At 46.2% G+C, this 24,802-nt stretch overlaps 1 protein-coding gene across 1 annotated transcript in view; it reads left to right on the top strand.

Moving 5' to 3' along the window:
- Positions 1–24,384, top strand: part of ENDOD1 (endonuclease domain containing 1) — a 35,152-nt gene extending 10,768 nt beyond the window's left edge. Inside the window, exon 2 of the mRNA XM_061440173.1 lies at positions 20,203–24,384. Within this exon, the coding sequence (XP_061296157.1) occupies positions 20,203–21,405 (1,203 nt within the window). The 3' untranslated portion in view covers positions 21,406–24,384. The remainder of the gene's footprint in view (positions 1–20,202) is intronic.
- Positions 24,385–24,802: the final 418 nt, after the last annotated feature.

The following is a 24,802-nucleotide window of genomic DNA, read 5'->3' as shown; positions in this document are numbered from 1 at the left end:
AAAAGCACATTCACAGAAGCCTGGAAAGAAAAGAAAGTGAAGTCACTCAGTTGTGTCCGACTCTTTGCAACCCCATGGACTGTAGCCCACCAGGCTCTTCCATCCATGGAATTTTCTAGGCAAGAGTACTGGAGTGGGTTGCCATTTCCTTCTCCAGGGGATCTTCCCAACCCAGGGATTGAACCCAGGTCTCCCACATTGTGGGCAGACGCTTTACTGTCTGAGCCACCAGTTCAGTTATGTTCAGTTCAGTTCAGTTGCTCAGTCATGTCTGACTCTTTGTGACCCCATGAATCGCATCACGCCAGGCCTCCCTGTCCATCACCAACTCCCGGAGTTCACCCAGACTCACGTCCATCGAGTCAGTGATGCCATCCAGCCATCTCATCCTCTGTCGTCCCCTTCTCCTTCTGCCCCCAATCCCTCCAAGCATCAGAGTCTTTTCCAATGAGTCAACTCTTCACATGAGGTGGCCAAAGTACTGGAGTTTCAGCTTTAGCATCATTCCTTCCAAAGAAATCCCAGGGCTGATCTCCTTCAGAATGGACTGGTTGGATCTCCTTGCAGTCCAAAGGACTCTCAAGAGTCTTCTCCAACACCTCAGTTCAAAATCATCAATTCTTTGGCGCTCAGCCTTCTTCACAGTCCAACTCTCACATCCATACATGACCACAGGAAAAACCATAGCCTTGACTAGCCGGACCTTTGTTGGCAAAGTAATGTCTCTGCTTTTGAATATGCTATCTAGGTTGGACATAACTTTCCTTCCAAGGAGTAAGCATCTTTTAATTTCATGGCTGAAGTCACCATTGCAGTGATTTTGGAGCCCCCAAAAAATAAAGTCTGACACTTTTTCCACTGTTTCCCCATCTATTGCCCATGAATTGATGGGACCGGATGCCCACAAAAGCCTGGAGGAGAGGTCAAAGAAAGGGAAATGATTTTGCCCGGGGGCAGACTTACTAGCCTCAGAGGCTGTTGGTGACACAACATGGAGAAGCAGATGCTGTCTTTTGTGCTAAAGACAAGAGGCCTTAAGCTTCAACAGGTTGAGGAGGATTGAGTAAGTGTTAGTGTTAGTTGCCCAGTGGTGCCCGACTCTTTGCGACCCCATGGACTGCAGCCCACCAGGCTCTTCTGTCCATGAGATTTTCCAGGCAATGGTACTGGAGTGGGTTGACATTTCCTTCTCCATGAGGAGGATTGAGGTCAGATGCAAATAACTCATTTCTTGATATAAGACCTAGAGCCAGACATCCTGGAATGCAAAGCGAAGTGGGCCTTAGGAAGCATCTGTATGAACAAAGCTAGTGGAGGTGATGGAATTCCAGTTGAGCTATTTCAAATCCTAAAAGATGATACTGTGAAGGTGCTGTACTTAATATGCCAATAAATTTGGAAAACACAGCAGTGGCCACAGGACTGGAAAAGGTCATTTTTCATTCCAATCCCAAAGAAAGGCAATGCCAAAGAATGCTCAAACTACTGGACAATTGCACTCATCTCACATGCTTGCAAAGTAATGCTCAAAATTGTCCAAGCCAGGCTTCAGCAGTACATGAACTTCCAGATGTTCAAGCTGGTTTTAGAAAAGCCAGAGGAAACAGAGATCAAATTGCCAACATCCGTTGGATCATCAAAAAAGCAGAAGTCCCAGAAAAACATCTATTTCTGCTTTATTGACTATGCCAAAGCCTTTGACTGTGTGGATCAGAACAAACTGTGGAAAATTCTTAAAGAGATGGGAATACCAGACCACCTAACTTGCCTCCTGAGAAATCTGTATGCAGGTCAAGAAGCAACAGTTAGAACTGGACATGGAACAACAGACTGGTTCCAAATCAGGAAAGGAGTATGTCAAGGCTGTGTATTGTCACCCTGCTTATTTAACTTATATGCAGAGTACATCATGAGAAACGCTGGACTGGAGGAAACACAAGCTGGAATCAAGATTTCTGGGAGAAATAGCAATAACCTCAAATATGCAGATGACACCACCTTCATGGCAGAAAGTGAAGAAGAACTAAAGAGCCTCTTGATGAAAGTGAAAGAGGAGAGTGAAAATGTTGGCTTAAAACTCAACATTCAGAAAACGAAGATCATGGCATCTGGTCCCATCACTTCATGGCAAATAGATGGGAAACAGTGGAAACAGTGAGAGGCTTTATTTTGGGGGCTCCCAAATCACTACAGATGGTGACTGCAGCCATGAAATTAAAAGACACTTGCTCCTTGGAAAAAAAGCTATGACCAACCTAGACAGCACATTAAAAAGCAGAGACCTTACCTTGCCAACAAAGGTCTGTCTAGTCAAGGCTATGGTTTTTCCAGTGGTCATGTATGAAGGTGAGAGTTGGACCATAAAGAAAGCTGAGCACTGAAGAATTGATGCTTTTGAACTGTGGTGTTGGAGAAGACTCCTGAGAGTCCCTTGGACTACAAGGAGATCCAACCAGTCCATCCTAAAGGAAATCAGTCCTGAATATTCATTGGAAGGACTGATGCTGAAGCTGAAAGTCCAATACTTTGGCCACTTGATGTGAAGAACGGACTCATTTGAAAAGACCCTGATCCTGGAAAGACTGAGGGCAGGAGGATAAGGGGCAACAGAGGATGAGATGGTTGGATGGCATCACCAACTCAATGGATGTGAGTTTGAGTGAACTCTGGGAGTTGGTGATAGACAGGGAGGCCTGGCATACTGCAGTCCATGGGATGGCAAAGAGTCGGACACAACTGAGTGACTGAACTGAACTGATGTGAGAGCAAAGGGCCCAAGGGCTATCAGGTCCCCCTCCCTCATGAACTTGAAGATAAAGATAGCACTTCGCCTGTTAGCTTTGGAGCAGGGCCATCTCATAGTTACAGTCTTGTGTGGAGACTGGCTGTGAGCCTTCCCCAGTTTTCAGATGAAGGTGACACATTATTGAGTTGACAGTGGGACCTTGCAGGCTGCAATTCTGCACCCGGGGAGCTCATTGACCCGGCTTATCACTGCTCTTGCTTTTTTGCTCTCAATATTGGGTGGCCTTCTGCCCCTCCATTCCTGTCCCAGGCCAATCAGAGCCTGGGAGTTTCCTCTCACTCATTTACATAATAAATATGGTCACAGCCAATCACGGATGAAAGATTATCTTCAGTTTGTTTTCTGTGAATGATTTGGGGTGTATATGGACAATGGGGGAGACCTGGGTCAGAAAGATCCCCTGGAGAAGGAAATGACAACCCACTGCAGTACTCTTGCCTAGAAAATCCCATGGACGAAGGAACCTCGTAGGCTACAGTCCATGAGGTCACAAAGAATCAGACGCCACTGAGTGACTTCACTTTCACTTTCTTTCAGTGGCAGAAACAAGCTCACCCTGTTTATCTGTACCTTCATCTCTTCATTCCTGGGCAGCAGGGGGAGAATGTTAGCATCCTGAAGGAAGAGTCCCCAGACATCAGGCTGCTGATTGATTCCTCTAGTAGTGTCTTTATTATTGTTGGTCACAACCATTTATTGAGTTTTGGGGTCTAAGCCCAGAAATAGGAGTCCATCTGGGACGAGACTTAGTCCCTGCCCTCAGATGTCTTTTTACCTAGTGAAGAAGGTGGATCAGAGACAAGAAATGCCCCACTGGAAGGGGCAAGGACTGGGCATATGGAGTCATTCAGAAGATGGGTTTTGTAGTGAGATGATTTGGGCTGAGTCCCAGCTCTGTCCCAGCGTCACCAACTCAATGGACATGAACTTTGGCAAAGTCCAGGAGATGGGGGAGGGGGACAGAGAGGACTGGCATGCTGCTGTCCAGGGGGTGGCAAAGAGTCGGACACAACTGAGCAACACAGCTTAACAACAACTGACTCTGTTAGTTACTGACCGGGTGACTGAATCTCACAGAGCCCAGGTCCCCATCTGTGGCCCAGAGCTCATAAATCACCCCTAACCTATGGATGAGGGCCTCCCTGGTAGCTCAGTCAGTCAAGATCTGCCTGCAGTGCAGGAGATCCGGGTTCAATCCCTGGGTGGGGAAGATCCCCTGGAGAAGGAAATGGCAGCCCACTCCAGTATTCTTGCCTGGAGAATCCCATGGACAACGGAGCCTGGCCGGTTATGAGGTCACAGAGTTGGACACGACTGAGCGACTAAGACTCCCACCCTGTGGATGAGTTAGGGAGGTTCAGGATGACTCTGCATTGTGTCTGCACACTCAATACACATATGTTAAGCATGTGGGATGAATAAGAAACCTTTGCTTCCCAGACCATGCCTTCCTTGGAGATAACCAGGATGGGGGTTCCCATGTCCTTAGGTCTGACCCTGAGGTCAGACATTTCGGTAATACGTCTCCATGCTCCTGCTGAAATGCCCTTTCTCCCTCTGCCCTGCTTCATTGCCGCCTTGCCCAAGACTGGTCTCAGCTTTTCCTCTGGGTTCAGCTTCTCCTGCTCTGTCCTCTGTGTTCCTCTGCCCATTGATGCTCTCCTCTGTTGAAGAATTTAGTAGGAGTGCCTTCTCTCAGTCCCACAGGTGCCCCTCATCCGTTCCCAGACTTCTGCAACCAAGGCATGTCTCTTCCTTTGTGCCCAAGACTTAATCCAGGTGTCTAGAAAGTTCCTGGTCTGCAAGGTCCCTGCCTTGATTCTCTTGGGTTCTCATAAGAGTAGGACTCCCGAGGTTTCAGGCTTGTTGGTGCATGAGTCATAAACTTACCCAAGCTTATTCAAGGGAAGGCCAGAACTGTCGTTAGAAATCACTGGTAAATTCACAGGCATAGGAACAGAGGTGCACACAGGCCTCAAAGGATCCAGAACCGGAAAACTTCTGGAAAGTCAGTGGTCCCACAGAGCCTTCAGGATCTCTCTCCCACCCTCCTCTGGCTTTTCTCTCTTGACCAGCTCTTCCATTTTCCTGTGGGTCAGCCTGGCCTTCCTGAAGGCCATCTAGCAACCTCCCCACCCTGACAATGTCGGGCTCTGAGCTACTTGGATCGAGAATCCAAGAAAGCCATCTGGTAGGCTGCTGGTCAGATTGGCTGTCGTTTCGTTATGCCTGGTAAGGAGGTGGGTAGGAGAGGTCAGGTGAGGAGAAATAAGTGCTAGGTTAAGTTAGATGTAAGAGTTGGGTGTGGTGCATTGGCTGACATGGTTGGCAGAGCTAGTGGTTGAGTGTAGGGTGGGCAGCCAGACTAGACTACTCGAGGGACCCTCATTGCTCAACACAGCCTGGCCTGTGTACCAACCATGTGTGTGATTAATGCTCCAGAAGACCTTGAGGTGGGTGTGATCCCCCAGGACTACGTGAGTTGTGGTCTTGGGAAAGATATTACTGAGGCTGTATCAGCCAGGATCTGGGAAGGAAACAGATGGAACTTTCAAAGTAGTTTAAGAATTGAATGAAGAAACTGCAGAGAATTAAGGGAGTCAATAGGGTGGCTGGTGGTCCCTGGTGGCTCAGATGGTAAAGAATCTGCCTGCAATTCAGGAGACCTGGGTTCAATCCCTGAGTCAGGAAGATCCCCTGGAGAAGGCAATGGCTACACACTCCAGTATTTTTGCCTGGGAAAACCCGGACAGATGAGCCTGGAAGGCTACAGTCTGTGGATCACAGAGTAAGACACGACTGAGCAACTAAGCATGCACACATGCACACAAGGAAGTCATTAAGATATGATCAAGTACCCAGGGCCTGGTTATTGCAGGAAGCTTTCACCATCCCAGGACTATGGGGCCTGCAGGGAGCCTGGTAAGAGCTGTGACTGCAGAGAAACTCAGCTAGAGTCAGAACTGCACCAGCCAGGTGGGGAGGTTGTTGTTCAGTCGCTCAGTCGTGTCCAGCTCCTTGCATCCCCATGGACTGCAGCAAGCCAGGCTTCTCTGTCCTTCAGTGTCTCCTGGAGTTTGGAGGGAGCAAGGGAATAAATCGTGTCTTCTCTCCTCCCATTGGCTGCTCCAGTCAGAAGCCAGAGGGCAGGAGAGCTCAGATGATGTGGTCCCTAGAAATCAGGTCCCTGGGACACAGAGCAGGGGATGGAAGAGTGGAGAATGGATCTGGGAGGCCAAAGAAGAGCACCCCGCACAGGAGCTGTGAGGTTAGAGGCAGGCCTGGGCCCCCAGGTGGGACACAGGTAGCAGAGAGGAGTGGTGAAGGCACCCCAGCCAGTGCTGACATGGGCCGCAGCACAGAGGTAAGCAGGGCAGCATTTCCATCCTAACCATGTAACTGACTCAGCTAGGGGACCAGAGTGTACTTTTCTGGTTGATGTATGAGAAGATTTGGCAGGAGGCATTGGAGGGGGCGGGTGGTCATGACTGTGCCAGTTTGTCATTTAACCTGCAAGTTCAGGATGCTCTTGAAGATGTTAGAAAGAGTACTTAGACATGATCCAAAGAGTACAAATAGCAAAAAGAGGCTTCTCACTTCACACGTGAGTAAGGCAGGAAATCCATGTGTATCCGGTTTTGTGATCAGAACGTTAGCTGTTCTGATAAGTGGAGGATCCTGTAGTACTTTATTCTCTTTCTCGGCTTTACCCTCCCAGCTCTCGCAATTTGAGGATGACACCTCTCGCAGAGTATTAATAGGGTGTGAAAAAATCAAGCCCAGCTGGGCCACCACCAGAGCTGACCTCATCAGCAGTTTGTGCCTCAAGAGTTGTCCATAGACCCCCGTCCCGGCATCAGCCTTACTGGGGGTGGTGGTTAAAAATGCAATCTTGAAACCACCAGAGGCCTTCTGAAAGCATCTCCAGTGTGGAGCACAGGAATCTGCATTTTTAACAAGATTAAGTTGCTTCTAATACAGGCTGAATTTTGAGAAGTATTGATTTAAGGGAACACCACTGATTTCCTATAGAAGCTGCATAGAGGGGGGCTTATTTCCACTGAAGACCGAACATGAATCTAAGAGTGATCTAGCGCAGGGGTTCTCCATTTAGAATCACCTGCTGCTGCTGCTGGAGAACTTAAAAAAAATCCGGAACCGATCTCCAAGCACCACCCTCCACTCAAGCTTTTTGAAGCTTCCAGGTGGCGCTAGTGGTAAAGAATCTGCTTGCCAATACTGGAGATGCAGTTCGATCTCGGGGTCAGGAAGATCCTCTGGAGACAGAGGTAGAAATGGCAACCCACTCCAGTCTTCTTGCCTGGGAAGTCCCATGGGCAGAGGAGGCTGGTGGGCTACAGTCCTTGGGGTTGAAAGGACTCAAACACAACTGAGTATACACACAGGTGATTCTAAGAACCTCTGATCTTGTCTGCACGCAGAAGGTGGAAAAAATTAGAAATGGGGATGTCTCAATTTAACTGACTTTTCTGAATTCTGTAGCACATAGTCAAGTGCTAAAAATAATTGCTCTGGAAAAGAAAGCAACAGTGGAGTGGAAAACTGGCTTCAGCGAGTAAGGAGGAATAGGACCAGGGGTGTTGTAATCTGAGAAGGTACCACAGGTCTAGAGAGGCCTTAAAGGCGCCCGGGGCTGTCTCAGGCTCCCCGGGAAGCGGTGGGAGACGTCCCACAGGAGTTTTCCTCAAGGTCTCCCTTGCCTGCACCCAATGCCAATTTAGGATTGGTTTTTTTTTTTTTCTTTTTCTTCCACTTTCTCTTTTTCTTCCACTTTCTCTTTTTTTCTTCTGCTTTGTCTTTCCTTTAAAAAAATTTTTTTTAATTTTTAATTGATTGATGATTACAATATTGGTTTGATCTCTGTCACACATCAACATGAATTCAGCACCAGTGTACCTAGGTCCCCTCCCTCTTGAATCTCTCTTCCGACTTCCACCCTCTCCCGCCCCTCTAGATTATTACAGAGCCCCCGTTTGAGTTCCCTGAGTCATACAGCAAATTCGGGATTGGATCATTTTTTTCACCCCGCCCCTTTCATTTGCATTTATCAGATTTTGAAGACAAAGGAAGGTCTCACATGCAAGGGCGCCATCCTTTCCTCCCCTCTCCTGTCCCACCGTCTTCTGACCTAGGAGGGGAGAACTCCTAGGTTGCGAGTGTCTTTGGGTCTGCACGGCTGCCCCAGTGCAGATGCGTGCCAGGCGCCTATGGTGTGCCAGTGCCGGGGCAGCTCCTCCCGAAGGCAGTGGGGAGTGTGGGCAGCCTGGAGGAAGGGTGACTCAGGGCAGGAAGGCTGTTCAGGAAAAGAAAAATCCTGCCTTTCTCATCCCCTGAAAAAAAAAAAGGAAAAAGCATCCTTCTGATTTTTCTAAAGCTGTTTCTACTCCCAAGAGGATAAAGAAGATTTTTTATGCCAAGAAGGGAGGATTTCTTTCTTTTTTTTCCTCCAGTGGGTGGGTCAGAGCTGTTTATGCCTTTCCTGAGAGCTGAAAGGCCTTGCGGTTTATTCCTTCTCAAAAGTCCTTCCTCGCCTCTTGTGGCCCCACTGGCCTCCACTTCTTTTTTGAAACACGGCTTTTCTGAACCCCCAGCTGGGTGTTTTCCGTGGTGAGTCCTCAGATCTCCTTCATTCTGACGCTGGGAGTGTGCGGGGTGCGGTCCGCAGCTTCAGCTCTGATAAGGTTATCTGATGTTCCGATGGTCAGCTGCAGTCTCAGTTTCTTGCGAGGGGGGCCCTCCCGCCCACCTGCTGATGGGCCGTGGGGTGACCGCGTTTAATAACCGTGTTTCCCGCTGTTCAACTCATCCAGGGACCTAACTCTGGTTGAAAAACAAAACAACCCCCAGAGGAAACATCCTGTCCCCGTGGCCACAGTTCGATAGGAGTTGGCGAGGTTGCTTGCGACCATAGCGTCTGGTGTGAATCATTATCAGCGCGTGCTTATGGAGACAGACTGAGTGGGGGAAGGAGACTCCAGCCTTCCTAGGGCGAATCAGGGGGGAGCTCTGACACCCGTTTGATCATCCTTTTCCACGACTAGCTTTCCCAGGGAGAAATCCTGGAGCAGAGATAGAGGCCCGTCTGTTCTCCCTGGAGCCCCTCTTTCCTTGTCTGCAAGGACATCGTGTGCGCATCTGTGGCTCACACGGGAGATCATTCTTTCATCGTGTTGAAATTGTCTCCCCGGTATCCTGGGCTGACCCTTCCCCACTTTGTCCTTGGGGTTTGCCTGCCCAGCATCCGGTTCCCTTGTGTCCTGCACCCCTCAGCCCTGTCTGTACTCTGGTCAGCCCCCGTCAGCCGTGGGCCCACCTGCCCCCTCCCCGTGCCAGCTGCCCCATCTCGGAGCCCACCCTGCTCCTCTGCTCCTGCTCTGTGCGCTCCCAGTGGCGGTGCCCTGAGGCTTGCCTGGACTTCGCAGCCCAGGAGTCCTCTGGGACAGGAGCCCTGCTCAGGGACCCCCTGCCCCTCTAGCCCATTGATTTGTCATCATCCCCCGAGATGCTCCCCAATGCTGCATGTCTGGAGACCTAGGCTGTCCCACCTTCCCAGTGCCCCTTCTTCTTGGGGGTTTGTGGGGGGCTGGTGCAGCATCTTTGCTCACCCCTGTAGGCCCTGCTTCTCCTGCTGAGACCATGTTCCTCCCCTGCCTTTATGTAAAGTAAAGTCACTCAGTCGTGTCCGACTCCTTGTGACCCCGTGGACTGTGGCCCACCAGGCTCCTCTGTCCATGGGATTCTCCAGGCAAGAATACTGGAGTGGGTTGCCATTTCCTTCTCCAGGGGGTCTTCCCAACCCAGGGATCGAACCCAGGTCTCCTGCATTGTAGGCAGATACTTTACCCTCTGAGCCACTAGGGAAGACTGCTCAAATGCAGGTCTGTCTGCAGCCTCTTCTTGCCCAAACCCAGCCACGTCCACCACCTGTCTTCCTTCCTGAGCCCGCTGGGGAAATTGCCCTCTGAATCCTCATGAATAACTCTCTCATCATCACAGCCCTCAGCCCTTGTCTCCATCCTTCCTTTTCCTTTTTGTGCAGGTGTCGTGCACTGCTGATCCTCCTCTAGCCAAAGCTCTGTCCTCCCTTGACTTCGACATGATACTGGATGATTGATTCTCCCACGGCTCCATCAGTTTCCAGTTGCCCCTCCTGCCCACCCTCCACTCCATCCTCTAGTGCCTCCTTCCTCACTGCCCTCACCTAGAGGCTGGACTGCTGCTGTGGTGGGGCTAGGACCTTTTGAATCTGAGAACGCCGGGCATGGCCTTGGCTGTGCCACTGACAAATTGATTGGCCTCATACCTGCCCCTTACCCAAGTTTTAGTTTTTCTGTGTGTAAAGTAGACATGATGATACTAGTTACCTGGTGAGGTTTTGTGGAGAGTCAATGGGTTGATGACTCGTTTGAAAAGACCCTGATGCTGGAAGGGATTGAGGGCAGGAGGAGAAGGGGACGACAGAGGATGAGATGGTTGGATGGCATCACCGACTCAGTGGACATAGGTTTGGGTGGACTCTGGGAGTTAGTGATGGACAGAGAGGCCTGGCTTGCTGCGATTCATGGGGTCGCAAAGAGTCAGACACGGCTGAGTGACTGAACTGAACTGAATGAGTTGCTGCACTGCAGTGTTTTCTAAATAATAGTCATTTGCCCCCCTGCTTCGCCAGAGTCCCGCTTGTACTGCTATTTTCTTGAGATTTGGTCTTTACATTGACTTTAAATCAAGTCATTGGAAAACAAATTTAGTCTTATCCTAAATAATCATATCCTTGAAATTGTGTGTAGGAATTATTGGTTATATCTTCCCAGGAGAAATTAAACATGAATGCATAGCTATTAAAATAGAAGCATCCGTTGGTTCACTTCTCACTGTCCACAAGAAACCACAGAGTTACAGGCACTGTCCTGCGAATCTTACATGAATCATGCCCCAGTGCCCCGACCCTAGGATGCGTGTGCACCAGGATGAGCCTTTATCTCTCTGTGGCCAACCTTGCTTTCATGCCCAAGCTCCAGTCCTGTATCTCCAGCTGCTATAAAATGTTTCTGCCTGTCAGCTTGGTCCCTTTTAGAGGTCGGCCTGTTCACTTTCCCTCCATTGCCCTTTGTTTTCGGGTGACCTGGGCTCCAGAGTTGGACATCATCTTTCACCTTCTGGGGACCCTTCCGGGTCCACCTCCACATCTTGGGGCACCTTCTTTCCGGAGTTACGCACATGTCCTTTCCTTTCCATTCCCTCAGCTACCTCACGGTCTTTCTTGCCCAGTGTGGGTAGGTGTACATTTCCTGGAATTACACATTCCTAAGGAAGCAACAGTTAGAACTGGACATGGAACAACAGACTGGTTCCAAATAGGAAAAGGAGTACGTCAAGGCTGTATATTGTCACCCTGCTTATTTAACTTCTATGCAGAGTACATCATGAGAAACGCTGGGCTGGAAGAAGCACAAGCTGGAATCAAGATTGCCGGGAGAAATATTAATAACCTCAGATATGCAGGTGACACCACCCTTATGGCAGAAAGTGAAGAGGAACTAAAAAGCCTCTTGATGAAAGTGAAAGTGGAGAGTGAAAAAGTTGGCTTAAAGCTCAATATTCAGAAAATGAAGATCATGGCATCTGGTCCCATCACTTCATGGGAAATAGATGGGGAAACAGTGGAAACATTGTCAGACTTTATTTTTTGGTGGTCCAAAATCACTGCAGATGGTGACTGCAGCCATGAAATTAAAAGACGCTTACTCCTTGGAAGGAAAGTTATGTCCAACCTAGATAGCATATTCAAAAGCAGAGACATTACTTTGCCAACAAAGGTCCGGCTAGTCAAAGCTATGGTTTTTCCAGTGGTCATATATGGATGTGAGAGTTGGACTATAAAGAAAGCTGAGCACAGAGGAATTGATGCTTTTGAACTGTGGTGTTGGAGAAGACTCTTGAGAGTCACTTGGATTGCAAGGAGATCCAACCAGTCCATCTTAAAGGAGATCAGTCCTGGGTGTTCTTTGGAAGGACTGATGCTGAAGCTGAAACTCCAATACTTTGGCCACCTCATTCGAAGAGTTGACTCGTTGGAAAAGACCCTGATGCTGGGAGAAATTGAGGGCAGGAGGAGAAGGGGCCTACAGAGGATGAGATGGCTTGATGGCATCACCAACTCGATGGACATGAGTTTGAGTGGACTCTGGGAGTTGGTGATGGACAGGGAGGCCTGGTGTGCTGCGATTCATGGGGTCGCAAAGAGTCAGACATGACTGAGCGACTGAACTGACTGAATGATGCTCTGGCCTTAGGGAATGTACAGATCAAGTCCAGACTCGGAAACGCAGCATTGAAAGGACCCAGAGAGCAGAGTGGAGCTGGAGAGCTTTATGGTTGCTGAAGTCAGACCACGTGGGTTTGCAAACTCGGCCTCCCTCACCGACAGCATGATATCCACATGCTACTCAGTGATTGAGCCTACATTACACTTTCTACAGAGGAGGTAGTAGGGATCCTGTTAGGATTAAAGAAGGTATGTCATGTAACACACTTACATGGTGCCCACTACCTAGAGAGCACTCAGTGAGCTTTAGTTGTGATTATTCTATGACGAGTTATCTGTGTATCAGATCATTTATAATCTGGTCCCCTGCTATCCCTCCCAGCTAAAGCTTTTCCTTTCTCAGAGTCCCATTTTCACAGACTCCCCATCTCTCAAGCCTTTGTGCAGATGTCTCCTTAAGCCATACTGACCTTTCTGTTTCTCTAAGTTTATCAAAACCTTGCCTATCCTTCTAACCCTGCCTCAACTTTTGTTTTCTCCAAAAGCTAAAGATATCTTATCTTCTCTGACTGTTTATGGTGTCCTTCCTTCCTCTGGAATCTGATTGCTCTTTTTCTTTATAACATTTATTTGGCAGTTAACTTTATCTGGTTTTTCCTTGGTTTCCTATTTAGTTTTGTATGTGTCTGTGTCTTGCTTCCCTAAGTAGATGGTGAGTTTCTTGATGCCATTTGGAGGTATGTGAAGCAGGGATTCAGAGCAGCAGCTGTGACATCACCACTCACCAACTATGTGACCTTGAGTATGCTATTTAATCTTCATGTGCCTCAGTTTCTCCACTTGTCAAAAAATGATAATAATAGTACCTAGTTTTTGTGGGTTTAGATGAGTGAGTACTTGGTGCAGCTACTTACTGATTTAGTACTGTGAAATTCTTAGAATAGTGCCTGCTATGTATTACTCACTAAGTGTTGCTGATTGTTATTATTACCATTCCTCCTGCTTTATCCTACAGTAGCACTCACACATAAATAGCCTCAATACATATTGTTGAATGGGCGCCTATTTCCCCTCCAGTTCTCCTTCTCAATTTTCTCCTAATCTATTTTTCTTCCATGCATATTAGCAGGAAAATTGAAAGGCTCCTTTTATTTAATTCCAAAGGAGGGGGAAAACAATCCCATGGGTTTAAGTAGCTTTGGCTGTCTGCTAAAGTAAACAGACCAACTCATTGAGAGAAACAGGTTTTTTTCTTGGCATTAAATTTGAAAAGGAATTTATTATAAAGTTGTTTATGGGGCAGGATGCTGGTGGATGCGGAGTGCTCATTGTTCTAAAACTTGTTACGATTAGGGAAAAAAAAATTCCATTAAACACAGGAGCTGTATCAAATAACACTGGCAGCCCAGGAGGACTAGGTCAATAGGGAGGTAGATTACACAGAGAGCTTTGTACCTGTCCCTTTATCCAGGGAGTCTGCTGAGAAACCAAAGAGAAAGATAAGTGGTACTTGCAAAAGGGCAAGAGCAGCCCCAAAACTGTAATCTGAAATTACTTCTTACATCATAGGTGTATTTTTGTCTTTAGGGAGCAGTGTTGTTGGTAATTTAGTGTAATTGCAGTAACCAGCTCATTAAACTGTGTCTGCAGAGAGCCTGGAAAAAAACAAAAAGCACCTGCCTTTTATGTGACAGTGTCTCAAAGAATGCATTCGACTTTTAAATCAAATATTCTTATTGTTTTCAGTACAGTTTTCCATACACGAGTCAGAGATTTTAGTTACACTCACACTTGGCTGTTCCTTCAGAAAGTGAGAACCTACTAAGACATGGTGGTTGTTTCATAGAGTTTCGTAAGCATGATGATGGGGGAAGCTGTTATAACTGATTTTATTTAGACTTTCAGATGATTCTTGAACAAATGACATTAGAACCACAGTCATCTTGAGATCAAAACAAAGTTTTGTCATAAGTTAAAAAAGCGGCTTTAAGACAGGAAGTAGAAATCGTGATGGACGTTTCTCCCAGTGGAGATCAGTTAGCAGACTGTTCTAAGGCCCTGGGATTTAATATGTTTTATGATGAGATGGTAGAGTGATTTCATAATGGAATATCCATTTTTAATGACTCCAAATTGCAAATACAAAATCAATGAAAATGAATTTGAATAAGACAGAAATACCTATATGAAGAGATGAGAGAATTATAGCTAATAGATAAAGCAAAGGAATTAGTAAAAAATAAACAAAAACCAAACAGGTTGTTTGTAAGCTGGCTGGTGTGTTTTGGCAAAGGGCTGGGAGTCCTTCTGTCTTATTCTTAGTGAGAGAGTTCAGCCTGTAAAGTTCTTGACACATCAGAGAAAGGTCTTGGAAGGTACTGTTCTACTTACACCACACAGGAGGTGGCCTAAATATAAAAGAAGGAGATTTAAGCAAAGTAAGTAAATTTGGGGATGATAAATCTATAGTGAGTTATAAAAGTAAACAAGGCATGCTTTAGCAGAAACTTTATAACCTTAGACAAAGTTCCTGGGCAGGTGTGCAGTTCCTCTCCTTCCACTGCAATCACGTAGAAATACTGAATTTTAAAATTATCTATATATTTAAATTAAATTCATATTTCAGCAAAAAAGTATGAAGAAATTTTCAGGTGCCAGAAATATATAAGAAATCAATAGCCAAAGCTGTGTGTGGGAGGACACGTAGATGCTAGGGGCTAGGGCTCTATACTGCCTGTGGACAGACGTCAAGGTTACATAACCTATTCATGACGTGGGTCTGGAGCTGAGCTCTCCAGGTAAAGCTGGGGGCTGGCAGACTGTTGCAGCTTTGGTGAACCGGGCAGGAAAGCTACTTGCAAGTTTTTATAGGAAGTAGCTGCCTACACCATGTCATTAGTGGAAACAGTCAACCTCCAGAAGTAAGCCTGAAGCTGTCATTTTTCCTTGTATGGGTCCAGATGTGCACTGCTTTCTCCATGTGGAAACCCTAACCTATGAAAAACTCAGAAGCTAGTCCAGAATCATTGAATTCTTTAGAGCTCCAGCAGATGCAACTGCAAATGCAGTCCTATTAGATTTGGTTTTGTTTCCATTTTTGTCTTTTTTTTTTTCAACAGACCATCATGGACCTTTTATGAAGACAAGCTCATGGGCAAAAATTGCAGAGCACTTAAGTATATACACCACCCTAAAGTCAAGCAATAGGAGCAACAAAATAAACTGAAAAGCCAAATAAAATAGACAGATCTTAAAGGGAATTTAAGAATGTCTAAGAAAGATTAAAAAAAAAAAAGAATTTCTCAAGAGAAAAAAACCAACAACAGAATTTTCAATAGAACCAAATAGAAATGCTAGGAAAGAAAGAAGGTCATTGAAATGAGAAACAAAAAGAAAAAAAGAAAAATACCTCAACAAAATAGGTATTAAACTAAACATAGCTAAGGAGAGACTTAGTGACTTGGAAGATAGATCTAGGGACTCACCTGGAATGCAATATAGAGAGATAATAAGATATAAATGGCTCATATGGTAAAAAATCTGCCTGCAATGCAAGAGACCCAGCTTCAGTCCCTGGGTTGGAAAGATCCTCTGGAGAAGGGAACAGCTACCCACTCCAGTCTTTTTGCCTGGAGGCGTCCATAGATGGAGAAGCCTGGAGGGCTACAGTACATGGGGTCTCAGAGTCAGACCTGACAGAACGACTAACGGACAACACTATGAAAAAGAACGTAAGTCACAAAAAAGGATAGAAAGAGAGGCTTTGATGTGATTGGATCCTCAGACGAGAGAATAGAGAGTTCACTGAAGATCAGTATATGGTCTCATAAAATGTTCCTTGGCATTTTGGTCAGAGATTTAAGACTGTGTTCCCTGGTGGCTCAGACGGTAAAGTGTCACCCTGCAATGTGGGACACCTGGGTTCGATCCCTGGGTCAGGAAGATCGCCTGGAGAAGGAAATGGCAACCCACTCCAGTATTCTTGCCTGGAAAATTCCATGGACACAGGAGCCTGGTAGGCTACAGTCCATGGGGTCTCACAGAGACGGACACGACTGAGCAACTTCCCTCATAAGAATGTGTTAGATAAGCCCTGAGAAATCTATTATTTATTTTCTGTTTTAATTTTGACTGGCAGCATCCACAGTGATTTATGTACAGTATATACATCACTGTATTGAACTGTGACCAGGCAAGACAGTCCTAGAATGCCTAGAATGCCAGTTTTTCTCCGTGACGTTTCACTGTGCTTACTGTTCTCTGTTACAGCTGCTGGTGTAGAGAAAGAAAGCAAGTAGCCATGTAAGGTGCTAATAGAACCAACGTCTCTGGGAGACCAGCCAGCTGCCCATTTTCTAAGGGTAGTAGTATGCTTCCCTCATAGCTCAGTCAGTAAAGAGTCTGACTGCAATGCAAGAGATGTGGGTTCGATCCCTGGGTCGGGAAGATCCCCTGGAGAAGGAAATGGCAACCCACTCCAGTATTCTGGCCTGGAGAATCCCGTGGACAGAGGAGCCTGGCGGGCTACAGTGTATGGAGTCGCAAGAGTCAGGACATGACTGAGCGACTGAGTGCAAGCGTGCAAGCTGGAAACTACTCTGGCTGGCTGCTCCTCCCTGAGCTGCCACCTACCTTGGCTTGTGAAGCTGGCGGCTGAGCTTCCATGTGCTCTGGGCAAAGGCAGAAAGCAAGCCTGAGGGCCGGTCTGCACGTGTGCCCATTTACCTTCCCCTTCCCACTCCCTCTTCTTTCTGGGGACTGCAACCCCAGGGCGCTCAGACATCGGCTTCTCTCCCTTTACATTTAAGGAATTTCATTTATTCCATGTCATAGAGAGAAAAGGAGACTGTGATTTCTTTTTCTGTTTGGTTTTCTACTCTCTGGCATAGAAGACTGGTACAGCAGTGTCCGTTAATATGCAGAAAGCATGGCTTAGTCATAAAGAATGTGTGCCTTAGGAATAAAATGACTGACCTCAGTTCAAATTTTGTCCTGCTAATTATTGGATGACTTTGGAAAAATTGACCTTTCTGTGTTTTAGTTTCCCCACCTGTAAAATCAGGTAGAAAAAAAAACACCTTTTGTAACATTATATTGAAATCATTTAATTGGTAGTTGAGAAAAATTAGTCCTTGACCTCCTGTTATATTGCTATATAGGTACCGGATGCAGACATTCTATCTTCATTTCCAGCACTATATTCTACCTTGTCATCAAACCATAGGGCCAATTTGGGGTTCATAACAATACAGTGACCATGGATGTGGGGTTCTGAAGAAGGCCAGGAAAAGGGAAAGGAAGACGTGCTCTCTCCTGCCTGTGCATCCTGACCACATCGTTTAGTTTCTGCTTTGCCCGCAGAGGCTCAGAGCAGGGAGGTGCACAGGGCCCGCTGCGGAATTAGGTCCCAACCTCTGAAGTCACCTTGGGTCATCCTGGCCCGTTCCCATGTACCTGTGAGCTGCGGGCAGAAGAGATTCCGTTATGGCAGATATATGGAGCCCATTGAACTCAAGTGGCCTGAGAGGATGTGGAAACACCCGGCTTAGTCTCCTCTGACCTTAGCCACGGGAGACCACGCTCTGAAGTTTGGGAGTAAATCAACCCACAATCCTGGTTTCTGTCTAAAAGCAGGATGTTGTAGGCTGTCTCTTACACACAGGCACACACACACACCCAATCTCACTCTCTTCTTTTCTCCCCCCTCTCTTTTATCCCTCCCCTTTTCTTTCCCTGCCTGTCCTTTTTGGTTCCTTCCCCTTCTTTATCTAAGAATCTCTCTTCTCTGTTTGTGTTCCAGCCTGCCTTCTGTCCTTGAAGGCATTATTTCATTCCTGGGTGGCTCTTGGACAGAAGATGAACCAGTGTGTTGCCCTATGCTCTGTCATCGCTACCAGTAAAAAAAAAAAAAACAGCTCCAGGCTTCCTCTAGATGGGATAAAGAAGCTACACCAGGCTAAATGCAGACACAGTACCCTAGTAAGCAGGGAGAATAAACAGGCACCCTAAAATTCCACCTAAGCCTCTACAATCTTGGCTCTGCTGTACCTTGATCTCATGATTCAGGAATGAGGCAGATATTTCCATGGGTTGTTTCTTCTGGCCATAGGAGAGCAAGGGCAGCTTTACAAAATGGATGAGCTTCTTATCTCTGTCCTCTAGGGGTGCGGTGGGAGTGGGGACCATCCAGGATCATTTCTAATTCGAAGTCTGGGGGCAGGGATGGAACGACCTTGAAGGTGAGGCTATGGAATACTCCATTAGCTTTCGTGACTATTCCTGCTTTCACACCACCTTGCTCATCTGTTGCCCTCACTAAAGCTACACATGCGTGCATGAGCATGCCTACATTTGCTGTTGCAGAGCTGGAGAAATGCAGAGTGGGTTGCCCTCCCCACGTGAGGTACAGCAATCCACATGGCCTTGGCCCTCTTGGGTTTAGCAAGTGGCACCAACTCTAGGGAATCAATTAGTCAGAATTTACTTCTTTTAAGTCATTTATTTTTTTCCTTTTGCAAGTAACATATAAATCATTTGCGGGTTGATGTAGATAAGAAGTGCACCAAGAGAAACAAGAAAACAAGGGAAAAAATGTATCACTTGTATCCTTGGGAGTCGATCAGCCATAATGGACATTTTCATGTGTTTCAGACTTTTTTCTTGCTCATTTATAGGCTTAAATTAATTTAAGCCTATTTAATTTAATTTAATTTTATAATCCATTTAATTTAATAATCTGCCATTTAATTGTATAATCTGCCTTTTCCTTTCAAAATTATAGCACATATTTCCCTATCATTACAAGTGCTTTTTAATGGCTTTGAGATATTTCCTGGATGGATATAACACCATTTAACTGTTCCTAGTTTTTGAAAATGTAGGTTGGTTCAGCTTCCTGCTATTATAAATACTGCAGTGATCAATTAATACTGATCTCAGATTAACAAGAGTGCCTTGAGATTCTCAAGTAGTAACGAATCCACCCGCCAGTGCAGGACACATGGTTCGATTCCTGGGTTGGGAAGATTCCCTGGAAAAGGAAATGGAAACTTATTCCAATATTCTTGCCTGGAAAATCCCATGGACAGAGGAGCTGGGCAGGCTACAGTCCGTAGGTCACAAAGAGTTCGACATGATTTAGTGACTAAAAAACAACAAGGTGAGATTCTAGTATGTGTCAGTCCTTGACTGGGTCCTATGTACAAGATCCATGGTGTCAAGAAATTTATAGTCTAATTTGGGAGCTAAAAACAGAGTTTTGGGTCAGTCCTGAGCTCTTTCCTTTCATCTTTTCAGATTGGCAAGGTGAAGTATATATTATACTGCTGAATTTGAAATGAATAAGAGCAGAACTAAAGGGATGTGTGTATATATATGTGTGTGTGTGTGTGTGTATATATATATATATATATATATAATTATTGATATTTAGCACATAGCTCAATAGGCCTAGACAGAAAATGCATTGTTAATAATAGCAAATATTATGAGGAGATGAAGTTCGAAGAGCAGCTGGTCAAATTTTATCTTGGCCTGGGAAGTATCTAATATAACTGACAATAATCTATACATGTCCCTCTATTTGATTTAAATTCTCTAGAGTTGATTGCTCTTTGTATATCCCAAAATATGCAAAATTCGCTTAAGACTACGTTCTTTAAATTGCAGCTCACATTGGTGGCTGATTATCTGAATTCCAGTTCTGATTTTTACAGGCCTGCTGAGATTTACTTTTCCTCTTGCTTTCGTTTTTACAGTCAGTTTGAATCTCGTGGAAAAACATTCCCGGAAAAGGGTATGACGTTTATAAAACCACAGCAGATTGAAAACCGGTGTTCTGATGGTGTATTTGTATGAGTGTGTGATAGGTGATTACTGTAGGTCGAGAGTGGAATAGACACAGAGAGTGGAAGAGGATATAGCCGACTTGAAAGATGCTTTCAGACACTAGGGTTGTGGGGTATTAGGATGAAGTGTGTGTGTACTTCCAGACCAAAGTGTTGGAAGTGTCTGTATAGTAGGGACTTCACTAGAGTCTGGGCAGAATGGTCTGAGGATCCCCAGTCTGCTGTCAACAGGGACACATCTCAACCTCGCTCTCTGTTTTCAGATTGATGACCCCAACAGCAGCCTGGAGGAGGTGACGGATGAGGCCGAGGCCATCAGGTCTGTGAACAAGCTGGGAAGCAGCCAAGCCTTGAATGAAGATTTCCTGGGTTCTGATTACCGGACCGGGCAGCTCTACCCGTTCTCCCTCAGCAGTGATCCCCGCTCGGCCACCTTCACTCTCACAAACGCGGCTCCAATGACCCCGTCCTTCCAGGAAAGGTGGTACATGAATCTCAACAGCCTGATGGAGCGAGCTCTGACCCCGCAGTGTGGCAGTGGGGATGAGCTCTACATCATCGCAGGCGCTGTGCCCTCAGACCTCAGGGTCAGAGACAGAGTGAGCATCCCGGAGTTTGTCTGGCTGGCGGCCTGCTGCGCGGTCCCTGCGGGAGGCTGGGCCATGGGCTTTGTCAAGCACACCCGCGACCGGGAGGTCATCGAGGATGTGATGCTGAGGGACCTGGAGAAGCTGCTTCCGTTCCACCTTCAGCTGTTCCAGAACAACTGTGGGGAAAGTGACCAAGACACAGAGAAGATGAAAAAAATCCTGGAGGTGGTTAACCAAGTCCAGGATGAGGAGCGGAGGCTGGACTCTGAGGGGGGCTCCGAGATGCTCTCCAGCGCGAGGGGAACCAGGTCTGCCCTGCCACCTCCAGAGACATCTGGGGAAGGGAGTAGCCTTCTGGGAGGCCTCCTGGGCTTTGTCGCTACCCCGTTCATCAAGCTTTGCCAGTTAATTTATTACCTTGCCTTCGGGATCCTGAAGTACACTGTGTATTTCCTCTGGTATGTCACCAAGCAGGTGATTAACGGTCTAGAAAGTTGCCTTTATCGCCTGGGGTCAGCCACCATCACCTACTTCTTGACCATCGGGGAGGAGCTGGGCAGCATTCCCTGGAAGGTCCTCAAGGTCACGGTCAGGATCACCAGGGCCGTGCTCCGGATCCTTTGTTGCCTGCTGAAGGTGGTCTGCCGCGTTGTGGGTGTCCCTGTCCGGGTGCTTGTGGACGTGGCCACGTTCCCCGTGTACACCATAGGCGCGGTTCCGATCGTCTGCAGGGACATTGCCATGGGCCTTGGTGGCATCCTCTCTCTGCTCTTTGACACAGCTTTTGGCACCATGGGTGGTCTATTTCAGGTCATCTTTACTGTCTGCAAGCGGGTTGGCTACAAGATTACTTTTGACAATCCTGGGGAGTTATAGAAAAAAAAATAATGAGTGCCCGGTCCCAGTGAATTTGATTTTTTTTTTTTAATAGAGAAAGCTGGAATATTTTGTCTATACTATGGGTTTCTGTTCACTGTCAATTATATTTTGGCCTTTGGTGGGGGTGTCTGCCTGTTCCAACCTAACCCAAGAGACATGTTCAGGGTGGGATTATGTGTAGGTTGCCTGCTGGGATGTGGGTGAACTTCCAAGCAATCCCCTTCAGTGAATCACTCTGATACAGGAGACCTTGTGAGAGATGCTGGTGTTCATTTGTGATCAGTAAAAATTACAGAAGAAGGAGAATCTGGAAGAGGACCACTTTAAACCAAACTGTCTCTGAGAAAAGTAGAAAGGAATTTATTCCTGCTATTACTCTCTGAGACTCAAGACAAAACTGATATAAGTATTCCTGGCCAATTTGTTATTGTTTTGCTTCTCTTTCTCCCCAGCTCAGCTGACTTGGTGAGGTGCAGACACTTCCTTGTTGAAATAGCTCTCTTAGGATATAGAATCTGTTACATCCCTTAGCTTTCCATGACTCCCGAGAATCTGTAAGGTGGTTTTGTTTCTCCAATGTTGAATTTTGCTGCATTTTTCCTTTGAGTTAATGGTAAGCATTATATGCAAATATGGGATAACAAATTCTGAATGCAAGGACTAAGATTGTTTGCCCCTTGAATGCTACCCAGGTATTAAAAAGGGGGTGCAAAGATCAGACCTCTGCTCTGAATAGGTGCCATAGGTCTGAGGATATCCTTAGCCAAGCTTGGATTAACTTGACATATATTAAATCTCTGGCTGAGAAAATGGAGCTCAAAGACCTACATGTTAAGCTAATATGAAAATTCATATCCTGCAAAATACTAGATCAGTCTTTCTTAAACTTCCAGCAAGTACCCAATAGAGTAAAATGCTCTGACTCTGTCCTTAAATGGTGGTTTTAGTATAAAGGTATTAAAAAAATAGTCAGAAAATTATAACTCTTCTGCCTATCTTGGCAAAAAAAAAAATCATAGACACATATATCTAAGTTTATATGTATATAATCTTAATTCCAAATCATTATCTCAGGAAATTATTTTTATAGTGTGTTTGATGCTAGAAAACATAACTTTCCAATTAAAGCAAGTTATTTATGAGAGCTAATCTCCAATTTTTTGATCAAGCACTTGTCATTTTAATTCTTGCACTGAAAAACGATAACAGGAGGAAGCCAAAGCTCCCAAACTTTGCTCTGCCTTCCAGAGCTGAGAGGGAATCACCTGGATTTTTCTGAGTGTTCTAAAGAGTTCCTGTGAGGTAGAATAGCACCCAGTGTAAACTACTGATTTGGGGGTGCAGGCCACCGTGCATCTGAAAGTTCAGTGCAGAGATCTGGGTCCAGAAAGGCAATGAGGGGAGAAGGATGGGCAAACCATAGGCATCAAGTTGATGCCCAAGAAATGTGAGTGTGATGAGAGTTACTTTTTTGCAGAAAAATAATGGAATTGGACCCGAAGTAGCAGGGCAGCCAGCAAGCTGCCGTTCTGATCAGTTTGTTGCATGAGGTAGGGTAGTGGGACACCAGACCGTGAACCTGTCATAGGAAGTAATACACTAGATTATCTAAGACTCTTAAGCAGTATTTTACCAACACTTCTGTTGGTGACCGTAAAAATCTGTAGTCAGGCTTTCCTTCATTTCGGTAGTGTGAGGAGCCATGGAGGAGAAGAGTTTGCCTTGGTACTGATGGGTCAGGTAGAATCCTGCCAGATGAAAGAAAGGGAATTTCAGAGGGGACCAGAGAGATGGTCTGACCAGAGACAAGCTCAGCCTGACCAAAGCTGCCTCTGATGAGGAAGCTGACGCCTGATGCTAACTGATGGTAGACCAGGAGCCAAGGTCTTCTGCTTGGATCCTATCCGAGGTGACATCCCACACCTTGGGTGTCAGATCTGTGTCTCCCTGGTCTAGGGCGGGGTTTTCTCCATCATCCATCGAACAAACTGGACTCTGATGAATTAAATGGGTTTGGCCCATGTGATGAAGCAACTAGCCGTCCATGCGCACCAGTAGGGTTGTTGCCTCCTGTGGAATTAATGTCCCCTCAGAGTACCTATCTGCATACCGAAAGGCCCACGGGGGCCATCCATGGCAGCTGGAGCCCCTTGGCACCATGCAAGGAGCAGGGCATCTGAACTTTTCTCGAGAACCATTCGAAAATGTCTTCCTTTTCAGTTCTAGTTGTTTTGCGTCTTATTTATTTATTATGCTGTGGCCTTTTTTGAAATCTGGAAAGGGATAATAAAGGGAAAACTAATCCCCAAGGTTGGGTGGCTGAGAGCCTCCACTCTGGTCTGTGGGTCTTTGTGCCTGTGGCTCACCAGCCCCAGCAGGTGGCCAGACCATTGGCCCACCCCAGTGAGCCACTTTGGCCTTTGGGGTGGGATTTTGAATTGACGAGCCCCATCTCTGGCTGAAAGATTTTTCTGTGGCTCTGCTATGTTCTCAGGCCCTTGGAGAGGTCAGCCTTCTCTTCATCATTGCTGACCTGACTTTCTAGTCTGGATCAGCCACGCCTTTGGACACTCCTCTGTTCCATTGTGCCTTTTGAGTGTTCGCTTCTCACTCAGCATCAGCACTTGCCCCTAAATGCAGATGAAGGGATCTGGAGAAGGAGCTAGAGTGAAACACTGGTCATTCATCCATCCAATGTCCATTTGAACATCTAAGTTGCAGAGATTGACAATACGTGCATCCCATCCTCGAGGAGTTCAGATATCTAGTGGGGAGGACGCGGTGAGCTGATCCATGTACCACATCGTGGTAAGCCTGCAATGGTACTAGCATCCCTGGAGCACAGCAGGAAAACCCACAAAACATGGACGTTGGGGAAGCCTTTATAAAGGGCGTGATGAGTCAATTTGACATTTTCAAGCTATGTACAATGCTGTGCACCTTGCAATGCTCAATAAAATAATTGTTGACAACTCATCAGCTGTTCTGGAAAATATATAAAGGGGGAGAATCTTGGAAGGAGGTTGGGGGTTATCTTTGATTTTTATTTTATTTTTTTCCATTTTCTTCTTGATTGACATTAACTCAAGCCATTTCCACTCCCACCTGGATTTTTTTCTTTTAATTTTTTAATCATACATGAGAAAACAGAGAGGTTAGATCAGCGAAACGGCCCTGGACCTTTTTTCCATGTTATTTCTCTGAAAAGCTATTTGAGACATGAAATATTTGAAGTACCCAGGAACCTACTGCTTCACTGATTCTGAATCACATAGGAAGTTATAGGAACATTCTAAATTTTTATTTTAGGAACACCACCCCCCCCCCCACCGCCACAGTGTGAGATATGACACGGTCTCTGGAGGGAAGTGGTCTTCTGTGGCCTTTAGTAGGG

Source organism: Bos javanicus, chromosome 15 (assembly GCF_032452875.1).
Source record: "Bos javanicus breed banteng chromosome 15, ARS-OSU_banteng_1.0, whole genome shotgun sequence".
Classification (NCBI taxonomy): Eukaryota; Metazoa; Chordata; class Mammalia; order Artiodactyla; family Bovidae; genus Bos; species Bos javanicus.
This window is presented reverse-complemented; position numbering and strand designations above follow the sequence as displayed.